We start from the raw sequence: 14,036 nt of genomic DNA on the forward strand, positions 1-14,036 counted from the left end.
TCTCCTGACATCCTATACATTTATTCAGCTACAGAGCTGTTTGCACACAATCAAGCTTTTTGCTTTCTCAGGATTTTAGACAACCATAGACATGAGATGTATGAGAACGTATGTTTAAAATGGCCTATCCATTACATCAACCTTAGTCAGACAAGTTTGGTTTGAAAGGTAAACAAGTATACACAGACGCATCATCAAAAAAAATAAAAATCCAGCAGAGCTCTTTAATCAATAGCTGGTAAGAAATTAATCGCAAGAGAAAGATGAAAAACAGAATTACAATGAGAAATAATTTGAGTTTTTATAAAATGATAGTCATTGCCAGTTGAACTGGAAGATGGCACAGAATACCTGCATTCAGGTCCTCTCTAGCCTCAAATGGCCTGAGTGAGGCAGGAGGAGTTTGATCACAAAACATTCAACACTGTTGCATACAGTTTACTCTTTCACTTTTAATAGAACCGAAAGTTAGATTGATACTTTTTTTGTACATTACTTTACAAAGTTAGTTAAATTTTCTATGTACACATTGAATTTTATAATGTGCATCTCTAAACCACATTCAACAGCTCTGTAAGTGATCTTGGCTTGTACTTTAATGCAGACTGTATTTGCTATCAATCCAATAAAAATTCCTATCTGCATAAGCATGTACAGTCATCACCTCTACCCAATGCCAGTGAAAAATCAACATGTACACTGATACATTACACACAGGAAAATTAACAGACAGGAAAATTAATCAGATCAAAAACTTGAACAAAATTGTGAATAAACAGAGCTTATACATCGTAATAAATACATCTATTCTATTTGTATTCAGTAACAAGGCCTCTATGCTCCTGCTCTATCTAGGATAAAACAATCAAGCCCATTCTTTAACGCCATTATTAGAATTCTATCAGTACAATGGCATTTTCATTTCACTGCATTGTAGAGCAGAAATACACATTACAGCATAGTAACTTCAAGAATTTATTCTGCAAGGTTGCACATTTTATTGACCAGCTTTTCATATTCCTACCATCAGTGTAAAAACCTTCATCAAGACTGAATATTGTTGATGATGTCCACCTCACATTATACCTCAACACAAAATCCATCCTCCAAGGTAAATGTACGTTTGCTTCAGATGACAGTACTGCCCCAACCCTCCCCCAAAACGAGAAAATCACTGATCAGTTCCAGCTTTCAAACTATAACTGCTGTTACTTGGAGATTTGCTGCTGAATGTGAAGAAGGAATTCATAATATGACAACGCAGATTCGGTTCTGTCCTCCACTAACTTCTGGAAAAAGTTTGCTTTCATAGGACCATCATCCCTGTTGATATTTGATAACATCATGTAACAAACATTACACATACAATTATCACAATTTGTGTTTGAACCGAAAGCCAAAATTTACATTTGTGCATGGACAACAGTTTTAGGCCAGTGTTGCAGTTGTTTTTTTCTAAGTAATGCTTTATCATCTAAATAATTACTATAAAGCTGTAAATTACAAGAAATACAACTTTAGTCCTGGCATAAAATTACTGAAATTACAATGCAACTTAGGTAAATTCATAAACCACACCAAAGTAAGGAGGATTGTGGCTTAAAATGAGGCAGCTAAAGCTTTGTAAAGAGATTTCAACTCATTGCCGTTAATCAATTTAAATACGGGACTAAAATCTAACTTGTGTACTTCATGGCTTGGATAAAATTCGCTAAGGAGGAAAATGAAAATGATAGAGGAGTGTAAACTTCTGGGAAGCGTAGATAAATAGGACATTGGATTAATTTCAGAAACAGCCAGAAACTATAATGCAGTAATGACAATAATATCATTCTGCAATGATGAAAAAAAATGAGCCTAAGGGCTTTATTCATCAGAACCTATCTTGTGAGCTATTTGGTTTTTCCCCCGGAACAACTATAAAGAAATGCCCTTTAAAGTAATTCAAAAAGCAAATACTTACTTCACAATGTAAATAATCGATAAGAAAGGTCTGCTGTCTCGAAGCCAGGAAACAAAATTACTTGTTCTTTGAGACAAAATTGTATTCAATTCTGGTAGCTGAGTCTTTTTTCCGAGAAAAAAGGAACAGTATTGTGGACATGGGAGAAAAAAGGAAAAAAAAGTGAATCTGTGGCACTTTACAGTTGATGAATCATTTTTGAAGTATAGATAATAATGTAATGTAGGAAACACAGCAGCCAATTTGAAGACAACAAGATTCCAACAGCAATTAATTAAGTGACCATAATATCTGTTTTGGGTCTTGATTGAATGATAAAAGCTGGCCAGGACACTAGAAGAACCGCCCCCCCCCCACCTCCTCTGCTACTCTTTGAACCCCACCTGGGAGGGCAGATGGGGTCCTTGTTTAATCTTCTGAAAGATGGTATCTCCAACAGTACAATACTCCCTCAGTTCTGTACTGCAGTGCCAGCCTACATTAGCCAAGTGGTTATGGTACTGGGCTTGTAACCCCAAGATCAAGAGTTCAAATCTCACAATGGCAAAACTACGAAAACAATGTAACTTCATCTGAAACAGATGGAAATGGGTTTGTACTCGACAGAGTTACACTTATACCCGGCACTGGCCTCCCTGTCATGGGGGGAGGCTGGCTCGCCCATCCGCTCTGTCTCGAGACACAGTCCCGGCCGGCATGGTCACCGAGTCCCGAATGCGGCCGGCACGGCCACCTCCCGATAAATATATATATATAAAAAGGAGGTTTGGGTCTAGTTGTCCGTGTCGTCAAGAGGTTCCCGGCTGTGGCCCCCCTGCCATTGTCGCGGGCTCCCTGTCTCGACAGTCGGCCCCGTGGAGGTTCAGCGCTTGGCCTAAATAGCCAAGTGGTTATGGTACTGGGTTTGTAAACCCAAGATCAAGAGTTCAAATCTCACAATGGCAAACTATGAAACAATGTAACTTCATCTGAATAAACAGATGGAAACGGGTTTGTACTCGAAAGAGTTACATTAAGTGCTCAAGTCTTTGAAATGGGACTTAAACTCATGATCTTCTTACTAATAGGCAGGAGTGTTGCTACTGAGCCACAGCTGACACCCATTTAGATCAAAGGTTTGGTTTAATTCCAAGTGTGGAATGAGAATGGTTCGAGTTTTAAGTTTGAGAGTGAGGAAATACCTGAAAGTTCAATTCTATGCAAGAGCCAGAACACCTTGATGTTATCTTCATTAATGGCAATTCAGATTTGTGATCAGACCAGTGGTGTATTCATTAGTGCATTCAAAACTTCTCTGGGACAGTCCAATTTTGTCTTTTTGTCTTCAACCGCAATGTCAACAAGCTGGATCGCTACTTTTTGAGCTCTCTCAGCTTTACCGTATTGATCAGTATCAGAAATGCAATAAATTTACAGTTTTTTTGAAAGTTAACATTTAAGTATGTGTGACCATAATCCTGGACAATGAGACTACAATTTTAGGTGACATTAAGAGCAGGAGAGACCAGAGGACGAGATGTCTTTTTAGGGAGACAATGGGCAGAATTTTCCCAAATTTGCACTAAATGCCATAGTGGATGGCCAAAATGGCGTCCTACCCGCTGGCCGGGATGGCAGGTTTTCACATCGCATTGTCCCAAACCCGCCACATTATTTATGTATTCCCAGGAAACATGCTGTTTCCATGCACGAGCGGACTCTCATTTGCTCTCCCGCCATTGCATCACGCTGGCCATCATGTTTAAAAGGCAGCCGCCAGCACACCGCTCATCGCCATCAGCTCACCACCACAGCCCAGGAGATATGGCCAGCAAAGGAAACAAGACTGCATCCCCCTCGTTTAATGACGGGTCCCTCGAGCAACTGCTGGATGCCGTGCAGGCCCACTGGGATATCCTGTACCCCCACACTCTAGCCACAGGATATGCAGCATTGTGACCAATCTGGCTTGGGAGGCGATGGCCAGTGCCAACGCACTTCTGAAGAGGACAGCCACCCAGTGCCACAGAGGATGATCTCCTCTGTTCCGCCAGTTTAAATCACTCTTTTCATCACTCTTAACTCACTCACAAACCCAGCACACATCCATTGGGCCCTCATTCACTGCCAGGTCAAGGGACATCACCATTCACTCTCTCACACATACATTTCTTGTCCTCAGCCCATCCATGGGACCACTCACCGCCCGCCAGGCGTCCTGCTTACACTTTCTCCATCTTTATCCATGCAGGACAAGCTGGCACACAAGAGAGAAAAGTTGCAGACCTGTGGCGAAATGCCCGAAATCAAGGTCGTCTGGACTTTGAAAACAGAGCCATCCAGCTGGTCAGCGAGGACCTGGACCAGTCCTGTGCTGACAGTGAGGTCAGCGCTGTTCGACCAAGTGAGGATCCAACAGTGTAACATCCATCAGACAACCATGTCGTGAGTGATGTGTCCTGTTTCACAGGCCACTGCCATGCACTAATTATCTCTCCTTGCTTTCGCAGGCACATCTGCCAAAGAGCTGACAGAGTCCATGACCCAGGGCCTCCAATCAAGCCCCGAAGAAACCTCTGAAGAGGAATCTGGAAGCACCTTCCCTGAAGTCCCATCACAGGCTCACCAACACCCCCCACCAGCGCAGGCACACACACCTCAGTGGGACCTAGCTTTAGAGTAGACATGGGATCACAATCTGATGAGCACATCACACTGTCTGATCCACAACAGGCGGCAGCAAGGGCTACCTAGGTCCCCGGCATTTGGAGGACTGCTAGAGGACAGATATTTGCTGAGCCCAAGTCAGATGACGAGCCTCTGGACTTGGTCATACCTCAGTTGCTGGAGCTGCAAAGACAAGCCTCGGAACATCAGGATGGGAGGTCCGCTGCACTCCTCAGATTGCAAGGCATGTCCGCCTACAGGCCGAGGTGATAATGCCAGCATGGCAGCGCACCAAGGTCAACACTGGTAGGAATTTGGCTGCCATGGAGATCTTGGTCCAGGAGTTTGCTCCTGCACTGCTGCACGGTCTCAACTCCATTGCTGATGCCATAGTTGGCTTCCAACAATGTCGACCGAGAGGGCAGCTCGATCTCACTCCAGCTACCCTTTCCCTTCAAGAAGTCAGCCAGGGGCCTGTGGGCACCCATAGGGAGGAGGATCAGCAGGTGCACACTGTGGGCCTATCCACCCAGGTGACTCTGGGAGTCCGGCCCATCCAAATCCCTCTTCCTGTGAACTCAGCAGCTCCAGCTTCACAGGCTGAGGAGGGTGCTACTGCCACACAGCAGGGCCCTGAAAGCAGACTGAGGCCCTCCAAGTATCAGCCCTATAGAGGACGCCCACCAAAGTCATCACAGGTAGGGCGTAGCAGTCATCAGGCTGCCTCCACCTCCGCTGTGGATGTCTGGGGAGCACCAAGACGTAGAGGCAGGGTTAGGAAAGTAAAGGAGAATTAGTTGCACAGCCTGTGCATGGGTGTTAATCACTTGTACATACTGTTCACTATTGTCAATGAGCTCTAAAGAACATCTCCCTGCCTATGGCTCCTTGTTCTGATGAGCAGTGTTCTTGTCACTCAGATGTGACACTTTCTGTGCAAGAGAAAGGCAGGTGTCTCAGTCCAGGGCCTCTTCCCTGTGCTCTGTGCAGCCTTCAGACCAAAGTGATGGTCCAGCCTCTCACTCCCTGGAAACATTACTGATGCCTGCACCGCGGCAGTGCTTGTCATTCCTGCCAGAATGTAGTGGGCAGACGCCACAGAGTTCTCTCATTCTCTCTGTGTGCTCTCAGCACCTTTAAGGAGGGGTGGGATCCCATCTGTGACCAGTGATGCTGTGCTCCAGCTTCTGAAGGGCTCAGGTGCTGAAGGCGGACAAAGCATCAGATGCTTCTAAAGTTTCTTGGCTCCGTCTCTATGATATGACCCTGATCATGGAGCTCAAGTGAGCTGCCCTCGGCCAGACAGGAGTCAGGCATTCTCAGAGACTGTGTGAAGATTTATGAAGTGTCCTCAATGCATGTCATCATCATCCTCCTGCAATCGAGCGGCTATCAGGGTTCCACTATATCTCCATGACAGGAGCATTCTCAGGGTATTTGCATTGCTATAAGCCAGACTGGAGTCAAGCATTAACAAATGTGATGTGAGGATCTATGCAGTCACCTCATTGCATGTTGTCATCATTCTCCACAAGTCTAGCAGCTATGAGGGAATCCCGAGCATGCCTGCCACGTCTAGCCAGTGCAAGGGCCTCACCCCATCATCGGCTCCAAGGACCTCTTCAACCTTATCCCCGTCGGCATCCTCCTGATCGGAGGAGATGTGCAGCTCCTCCTCAGTCAGCTCATCTCCCTGCAGCACCAGGTTGTAAAGGGCACAACAGACGACGGCAATGCGTGACACCCTCTGTGGACTGTATTGCAGGACTCCACCAGACCGGTCCAGGCACTGGAATCTCATCTTCAGCATCCCGCTGGTTTGCTCCACCAAGTTGAGAGCTGCTGCATGAGCCTGATTATATCGTCGCTCTGCTGCAGTCTGAGGCTGCCGCACAGGTGTCATCAGCCACAGCCTCTGCAGGTAGCCACTGTCCCCAAGGAGCCATCCCTGCACGTTCTGTGGACCCTGGAAGACTCCAGGGGTCTGTGACTGACTGAGGATGTAGGCATCGTGCACACTCCCCAGAAACGGTGCGCACACCTGCAGGATGCATTTCTGGTGGTCAAATATCAGCTGCACGTTCAGTGAATGGAATCCCTTGTGGTTGATGTAGTCCACTATGTGCAGCAACGAAGACCTGAGCGCCACATGGTTGCAGTCGATTGCACCTGTGGGAATCCTGAGTTTTGGGCGAATCCAATGGCCCTTGCATCCTGGCTGTCCTGGTCCCAGGCGAAATGCATAAAGTTGTGTGCCCTCAAGAAGATGGCATCCGTGACCTCATGAATGCATTTGCGGATGGTGGCTTGTGATATCCCACAGAGGTTACCTGTGGAGCCCTGAAAGGAGCCAATGGCATAGAAATTGCATGGTGTGGTCACTTTCATAGCCACTGGATGCCCACCATGTCCCCTTGGCGCCAAGTCTTGCAGCTAATGGCAGATGTGAGCGACCAGGTCCCTAGACACGCGCAGTCGTCAATCTCAACCATCTGCAGGAATCTCTGGCGGCGTCTATAGACCCTGGGTGTCGCTAGGTGCCGGCCAGCCCAGGCTTGCTGTCGCTCCTGGGCAGTGTGTGCAGGAGCTCCTGCTGCCCCTTCTTCGTGAGGTTGCTGCTCTTGCCTTTGCGCGGCCAGGCACCTCAGTCGTTCTCTCCTCTGCTTTCTTCGCTCTCTGTAGGCCATCAGGCATACAGCTAGATCACCAGGCTCCATGCTCCTGATGTGGTCCTCCTGCGGCATGAAAGAGAGAGAGGTGTGGTTAGCATGGGTGAACTTAGCACCCTCTGGCCGTGTGACAGCCTCTTAATGCTTCCTGGAGTATGCTGGCCACCCCTCGGATAGCCATATGTGAGTGCGCTGCGTGGCTGCCCTGTCAGCCTGCGACACGGGGGAGACAGCTTCTAACCGAGTTGCTGAGATTGCAAGGGGCTGTGAGCGCCTCCTGCAGTGACTGCTGCATGGCCAGCATTGTCGAGGAGATTGAACAACGTGTGCAGTCCGACTGCTCTGCAGTTCAGTAAAGTAGTTGCGGACTTGCAGTCTGTGTGGGGCGGTGGGGCAAGGTCCGGAGAGCTTGGTGGCACTTTGCTGTCTCCGCATTGCTTGCGTGGGTGGGCAGTCTAAGAGCCCAGCCCCAATCATATCACTGTAGCTGCGCTTGAACAGTTGCGGAGGGATGGTCAGTTTGTACAGGTCTCCCTAATGCATAGCTACTTTCCTCGCTTACCCTGGCCCCCACCTCGATTGCTTGTGCACAGGATCTAATGCCAGGGCAGCAGTTGCCCCCCCAACACTCCCAGCAACAGTCACCTCTGAGGCCAGGCAGCAGTTCCCACGGAAACCTCAGCCCCCGACAGCAGTTGCCTCCTTGGCAGGGCAGCATCTGGCCCTGGGCACCCCCTTCCTAGAGAGGCATGGCGACAGTTCACCAATGCCCCCCGGCGCCCCTGAAGCCTGCAAAGCAACAGGCGACCCTGGCGCGCTGTGGTGAATGCTGCTGTTCACTCACCTCAGTCCCCACAAAGTGAAGGCCGCCAAGTGCACACTGCCTGCGTGCTGTTGTGAAACACGTCAGCGTGCTTTCCTGATGTGGACGGACGATCCAGCAGGGCCGCCTTTTAATGATACGTTGATGTATTACAATGAGCGCCCCGACGACCGGCGGCGGGAAATGCGGCCCGCTGTTGGTGGACAGAGCAGAAGATCACGACCTGCCTTCCCGCTGTCGTGAAACTGATCGTGCCATATTGCCCACACATCCCCTCTATCATGTCTGCTGCCAGCGGGCACGGAAAATTTCAGCCAACATTACTGAAACCACACATTCACACCATTTAGTGGCCAGGTCTGGAGTGAAACTGGCAGAAGCTCATGGGCTCAGCCATTCTGGTGAGGAAGAAAATAAACTTACTTATAAGATGAAGGTCAATTTTAGAAAATCTAATATAAACGAGAGTTGCATTGATTCTATTTGTTATTACATTTTAAAACAATTCAAGAATATAATAGTTAACTGATTTCTTTCACTATTCAAGAGCAAGAGATACACAGTAATAAACACAGCAATGCATTAAATTTATTCTTATGTAGACTCCAAGTTACCATATTTTGTGGTATAGAAGCATAGTTAGGAAATCCAAGCACTTCACTAATAAAGTTGCTGCTGCAACTTTTGCCAATCCAGAGGTACATTACCTAAAAGAAAGAAAATTAAGTCCATTTATTGGTGATGCTACTCCCTCATACTATCACACAACCTAAATGTAAAGCAATGGAAAAGGAAATCATTCAGGGTGTAAAACGGGCTAACAAATAGTCACCACCCATTTTATGCCACCTTTAAATACCGATTTACAAACCATCTGCTACAAGCGGCTAAATCATAAATTCTTATTCTGAGGAAAATTTTTGATGTTAAAAGATATCCAAGGACTTAGGAAAACTTTGTATTATTGCTTATTTGTTCAGCCTCCAAATTTCTGCCAACCTTTTCAAGACCTAAATTATCTGCAATCCTACTTCCTGAAGTGAGACTCCCAACATTGATCTGTATTCCTGTAAGCTACAGAAAAAGATATCTTTATAAATTCCTTATTCCCAAATATTTTTGGGTGTGAAGACATTCACTGCTGTCATTCAGCCTCTTGGACTTTGTTTCTTATGAATCAGGGGCTTTTGTTTTGGTTTGGTTTGGAAAGCTTACCATGCTTCATCAGGAAAGTTGTGACGACTGTGTGAAGAAAGGCCTCACAGTGTTGAGAACACAGACAAATTGACAATTTCACCAAAATCATTCTTATTTAAGCAATGATAAAGGTGATATTGGGGGAGCAACTGGGGTGGAAAAGACGAAAAACTGAAAATGTATACGATGCAGATAATCACAATGAATCCAGCATGGAAAATCCAGATTCAAAGCCTCAATCCTAGTGCAACATAAGTGATTTGAATCCTAAATTGTGTCAAAGGATCAAGATTAATGCTCTACTGTTGCATCTTGTTTTGACCCACTCTTCTGAGAACGGGATTGCTTCTTGGGTACTTGGTCAGATTCTATTTGCTGCTATTAATATGGCCAGTGTAAGATACCCAACCGCACTGACTGGCACTGATAAAAAAATTCCAGCTAGCAGCACACTGAGCAGACAGATTCCAAACAGTAGGAGCTAATTGAGATTAATGGTAAAATTACTGTCGCATAGTCGGTGATAGTGGCATCAAACCAATGTTTCTTGCAAGCCAATTGGTGCCAAAGTGGAGGAACAACCCCCCTTCATATAGACACAGGAAATCAAAACTGAATGCTCTCTCCATGAATTCCTTAGACTCAAAGACAATTGGAAATCTAGACATTCACTGCTTTTATTCAACCTCTTGGATGTAAGCAGGCCCCAAGGTTACACCTGACTTACTAAGTATTGTCAAAGTCATGACAATAATTTTACCATTAGTCTCAATTAGCTCCTACTGTTTGGAATCTGTCTGCTCAGTGTGCTGCTAGCTGGAATTTTTTTTATCAGTGCCAGTCAGTGCGTTTGGGTATCTTACACTGGCCATATTAATAGCAGCAAATAGAATCTGACCAAGTACCCAAGAAGCAATCCCGTTCTCAGAAGAGTGGGTCAAAACAAGATGCAAAGTTCAATGAGTCTCCCTGAACTCACACTTGCAGTCATTTCATTATTTAGGATTGTTTCCCATAACTGTAGTTAGCCAAAGCAGGTATAGGTGGAGAAGCCCAATGGAATACAATTTTTTTTTTGTTCAGAAGAACTGCAGATGCTTGTAACCTTTTGTGTTAAGATCATGCATGTTTTGATCAGTGTTTGAAGTCTGAAAGCTTTGATATTTTTTCCCACAATAACATGTTTTTTAATTTAAAAAATGGTTTTGTTTTCTAAAAATTGGTCATCAATAAAAAGAAAACCAAGTGCCTTCCTAGGGAAAGAAAAGGTTATGCAGACAATACCACATTGTCAAGACATCCTGAATTTGAATTTCTTTGAGGTACTGTACTATGATTATCCATAATGTCAAATGGCACTTCTTCTAATGCTAAATGGAAGATGAAGGAACGAAGAGTCGAACTGTGGCTTGCAGACCCTTACTTGATTATTTGTAGGCAATATAGGCCTAGTCTATATTTTTCCCAATTTTAGAGAATTAGCCAATGGCTAAGTCAGATTACCTGGTTGCAAAAATTTTAATAGATCCTAGATGGGTTGTTCTGGTGATTTGCAAAAGCCCAGTATAAAATGTCGTACATGCAAAATTCATACTGTTCATTAAGTCTCTACACCCAAAGTAATAGCCATCTGGGTAGTGAAGGGACTTGGATCGAATTTTGTTTTCTTCAAACAAATGTTGGAATTCTACCTAATAGAGTTTTCAACATTGATAGAGATACATATTTGGCATGAAGGCAATGCTCGTTTAAAAGACCCATCTCTTTGCTATACTAGTATTTACCTGTAGGTCATGAATTTAATTGCCCTTGCTAAGGCTGGAAGAAGGTTAATTTCTCATCAGGCCAACTAAATTTTTGAAATCAACTTTAGTTAAAAGTTTTTTGTGGCAGAATAGTGGATATTTGTAAAAGATTACATGTTGAAACCTTCCAGCTTGCAATATAAAAAGATGTCGCCTGTTGCTTATTTGAAACTGTCAACCAATAGCAATTACAAAAACCCATTTGTGATTGTCTTGCAAGATGGCAACACTAGCCATTTTTGGTATTATCAGCTCCATGGGCTGTTTTTAAAATCACTTCAAGTTCTTTGGCAGAGCCTGTATGATACAAAAACATTGGAAAGTACCTTCAGTCACGTAAGCAGACTTTTGAAATTGGATGTACATTTCGAAACTATGCTTTATATAAATCAGATGTTTAATATTACACAGGAACCTGTTCACTGAAATAGTTTGAAAGGCTGAACAGACCTCAATGAATGGATCAGGTCAAAGCTCACCAGCACCCTCACATCCAGTCAAGAATGGTGGTGGACAATTAAAAGACTAACCAGAGGAGGGGGCACCATAAACATCTCCATCCTCAATAATGAGGGAATCCTAACTCACCAGTGCAAAAGGCAAGGTTGAATTGTTTGCAACCATTTTAAGCCAGAAGTGCTGAGTGAACGATCCATCTTGGCCTGGTCCCCAACATCACAGATGCCAATTCGATTCATTCCACATGATGATCAAGAAGCAGCTGAGTGCACTGGGTACAGCAAAAGCTATGGGCCCCGATAACTATTCAGCTACAGTAATGAAGATTTGTGCTCCAGGACCAGCTGCTTCCCAAGCCAAGCTGTTATGCCACAGCTATGCACTATATGGAAAATTGTCCAGATATGCCCTGTCCACAATAAACAGGACAAATCCAATCCTGCCCCATCACTCTACTCGCAATCACTTGCAAAGCGACTGAAGGTGTCGTCGACAGTACTTTCGAGCAGCACTTACACGTCAATAACCTGTTCGCTGATCCTCAATGAGTTCTTAAAGACCATTCAGCTCCAGACCTCAATACAGCCTTGGTCCAAACCTGGACAAAAGAGATCAATTTCAGAGGTGAGAGTGACTGCCCTTGATATCGAGGCAGCATTTGACAGAATGTGACATCAAGGAGCCCTAGCAAAGCTGGGGTCAAGGGGGAAAACTCTCCAGAGATTGGAGTCATACCTAGCACAAAGGAAGAAGGTTGTGATTGTTCCAGGACATCACTGCAGGAGGTCTTCAGGATAGTGTGCTAGGTCCAATCATCTTCAGTTGCTTCATCAATGACCTTCCCTCCATAATATCAGAAGTGGGGGTGTTCCCTGATGACTGCACAATGTTCATTGCCATTTGTGACTCCTCAAATACTGAAGCAGTCCATACCTGCACGCAGCAAGAGCTAGACAGATAAGTGGTAAGTAACATGCATGGCACACAAATGCCAGCCAATGACCATCTTCAACAAGAGAGAATCTAACCATCTCCCTATGGCATTATCATTGCTGAAGCTCCCACTATCATCCTGGGGGTTACCACTGACCAGGAACAGAGCAGGACCAGCCATATAAATACTGCAGTTACAAGAGCAGGTCAGAGGCTGAGAATTCTGTGGCAGGTAACTCACCTCCTGGCTCCCCAAGGGTAGGTCCACCATCTACAAGGCACAGGTCAGGAGTGTAATGGAATATTCTCCATTTGCCTAGATCAGTGCAGTTTCAACAATACTCAAGAAATTTGACATAAGAATGGAAAATGCTGGAAAAACTCAGCAGGTCTGACAGCATCTGTGGAGAGAGAAAGAGCTAATATTTCAAGTCTGCATGACCCTTGTTCAGAGCTCCGTTAACTCTGTTCTCTCTCCACAGATGTGGTCAGATCAGACATGCTGAGTTTTTCCAGCATTTTCTGTTTTTATTTCAGATTTCCAGCTTCCGCAGTATTTTGCTTTCATCAAGGAGTTTGATACCATCCAGGACAAAGCATGATTGGCACCCCATTCACCACCTTAAACATACATTCCCTCTACCAGTGGTGCATAATGGTATCAGTGTGTACTATCCACAAGGTGCACTACAGCAACTTGCCAAGCCTTCTTCAATAGCATAGTCAAAATGCGAGACCATTACCACTTAGAAGAAACAGGGCAGCAGACGCATGGGACCATCACAAACTGCAAGTTCCTCTCCAAGCCACACACCATCCTGGCTTGGAACTATATCATCTTCCTTCACTGTCGCTGGGTCAAAATTCTGGAACTCCGTCCCTAACAGCACTATGGGTGTATCTACACCACATGGACTGCAGCGGTTCAAGTTGACGGCTCACCATTATCTTTCGAGAGCAATTAGGGTTGGGCAATAAATGCTGGCACATCCAATGAGCAAATGCGGAAAAAATAGGCAAAGAAGTGCTCTCACTCCCTTCAGTGATGAACGTAACCACACAGCCAGAGAAAAAAAAGGAAATGTATCTAACACCCAATGATGGATAGGAACAACCTGTACAGGTCGTTCGATTTCCCATGGCAAAATAATTCAGCTTTGAACGTTGACTTAGCTACATATTTGGCCAATTTCTAAAAATTTGTATAAAGAGCAAGACTCTGCTTGTTTCACATGCAAATGCCCTTAGAATACCAAGTACAGAATTCTTTAGTAACATTTCACCAGAAAATACTGCAAACTGCACAAGAAACATACTTGGGTTTACCATTTTTAATAAAAACTACTTACAGAGCCACAATCCATCAAGAAAGCACCTTCCTTTGACAGCTTTTCTGCAGAAAGTTGCAGAATAGGTGGCTGAGGAACAGTTTTGTCACCAACAGTGATGGAACCCTACCAGAAACACAGAAAGAATTAAAAAAAATCTATTATTTGGGAGAAAAACAATTAAACAAGGGTAAAACAAGTTACAGTCCTTGT

The 14,036-nt window shown here is 44.8% G+C and overlaps 1 protein-coding gene across 3 annotated transcripts in view; it reads right to left on the bottom strand.

Moving 5' to 3' along the window:
- Positions 1-210: 210 nt before the first annotated feature.
- Positions 211-14,036, bottom strand: part of LOC121278687 (protein transport protein Sec24B-like) — a 111,550-nt gene continuing 97,724 nt past the window's right edge. For all 3 annotated transcript variants that reach the window (XM_041189050.1, XM_041189034.1, XM_041189043.1), the window contains 4 exons: positions 13,845-13,949; positions 8,716-8,808; positions 1,964-2,067; positions 211-1,323 (listed from right to left, as the gene is read on the bottom strand). In XM_041189050.1, coding sequence (XP_041044984.1) covers positions 1,209-1,323; positions 1,964-2,067; positions 8,716-8,808; positions 13,845-13,949 — 417 coding nt within the window. In that variant the 3' untranslated portion in view covers positions 211-1,208. The remainder of the gene's footprint in view (positions 1,324-1,963; positions 2,068-8,715; positions 8,809-13,844; positions 13,950-14,036) is intronic.

The sequence above is a fragment of the Carcharodon carcharias genome, chromosome 1 (genome assembly GCF_017639515.1).
Source record: "Carcharodon carcharias isolate sCarCar2 chromosome 1, sCarCar2.pri, whole genome shotgun sequence".
In the NCBI taxonomy this organism is placed as follows: Eukaryota; Metazoa; Chordata; class Chondrichthyes; order Lamniformes; family Lamnidae; genus Carcharodon; species Carcharodon carcharias.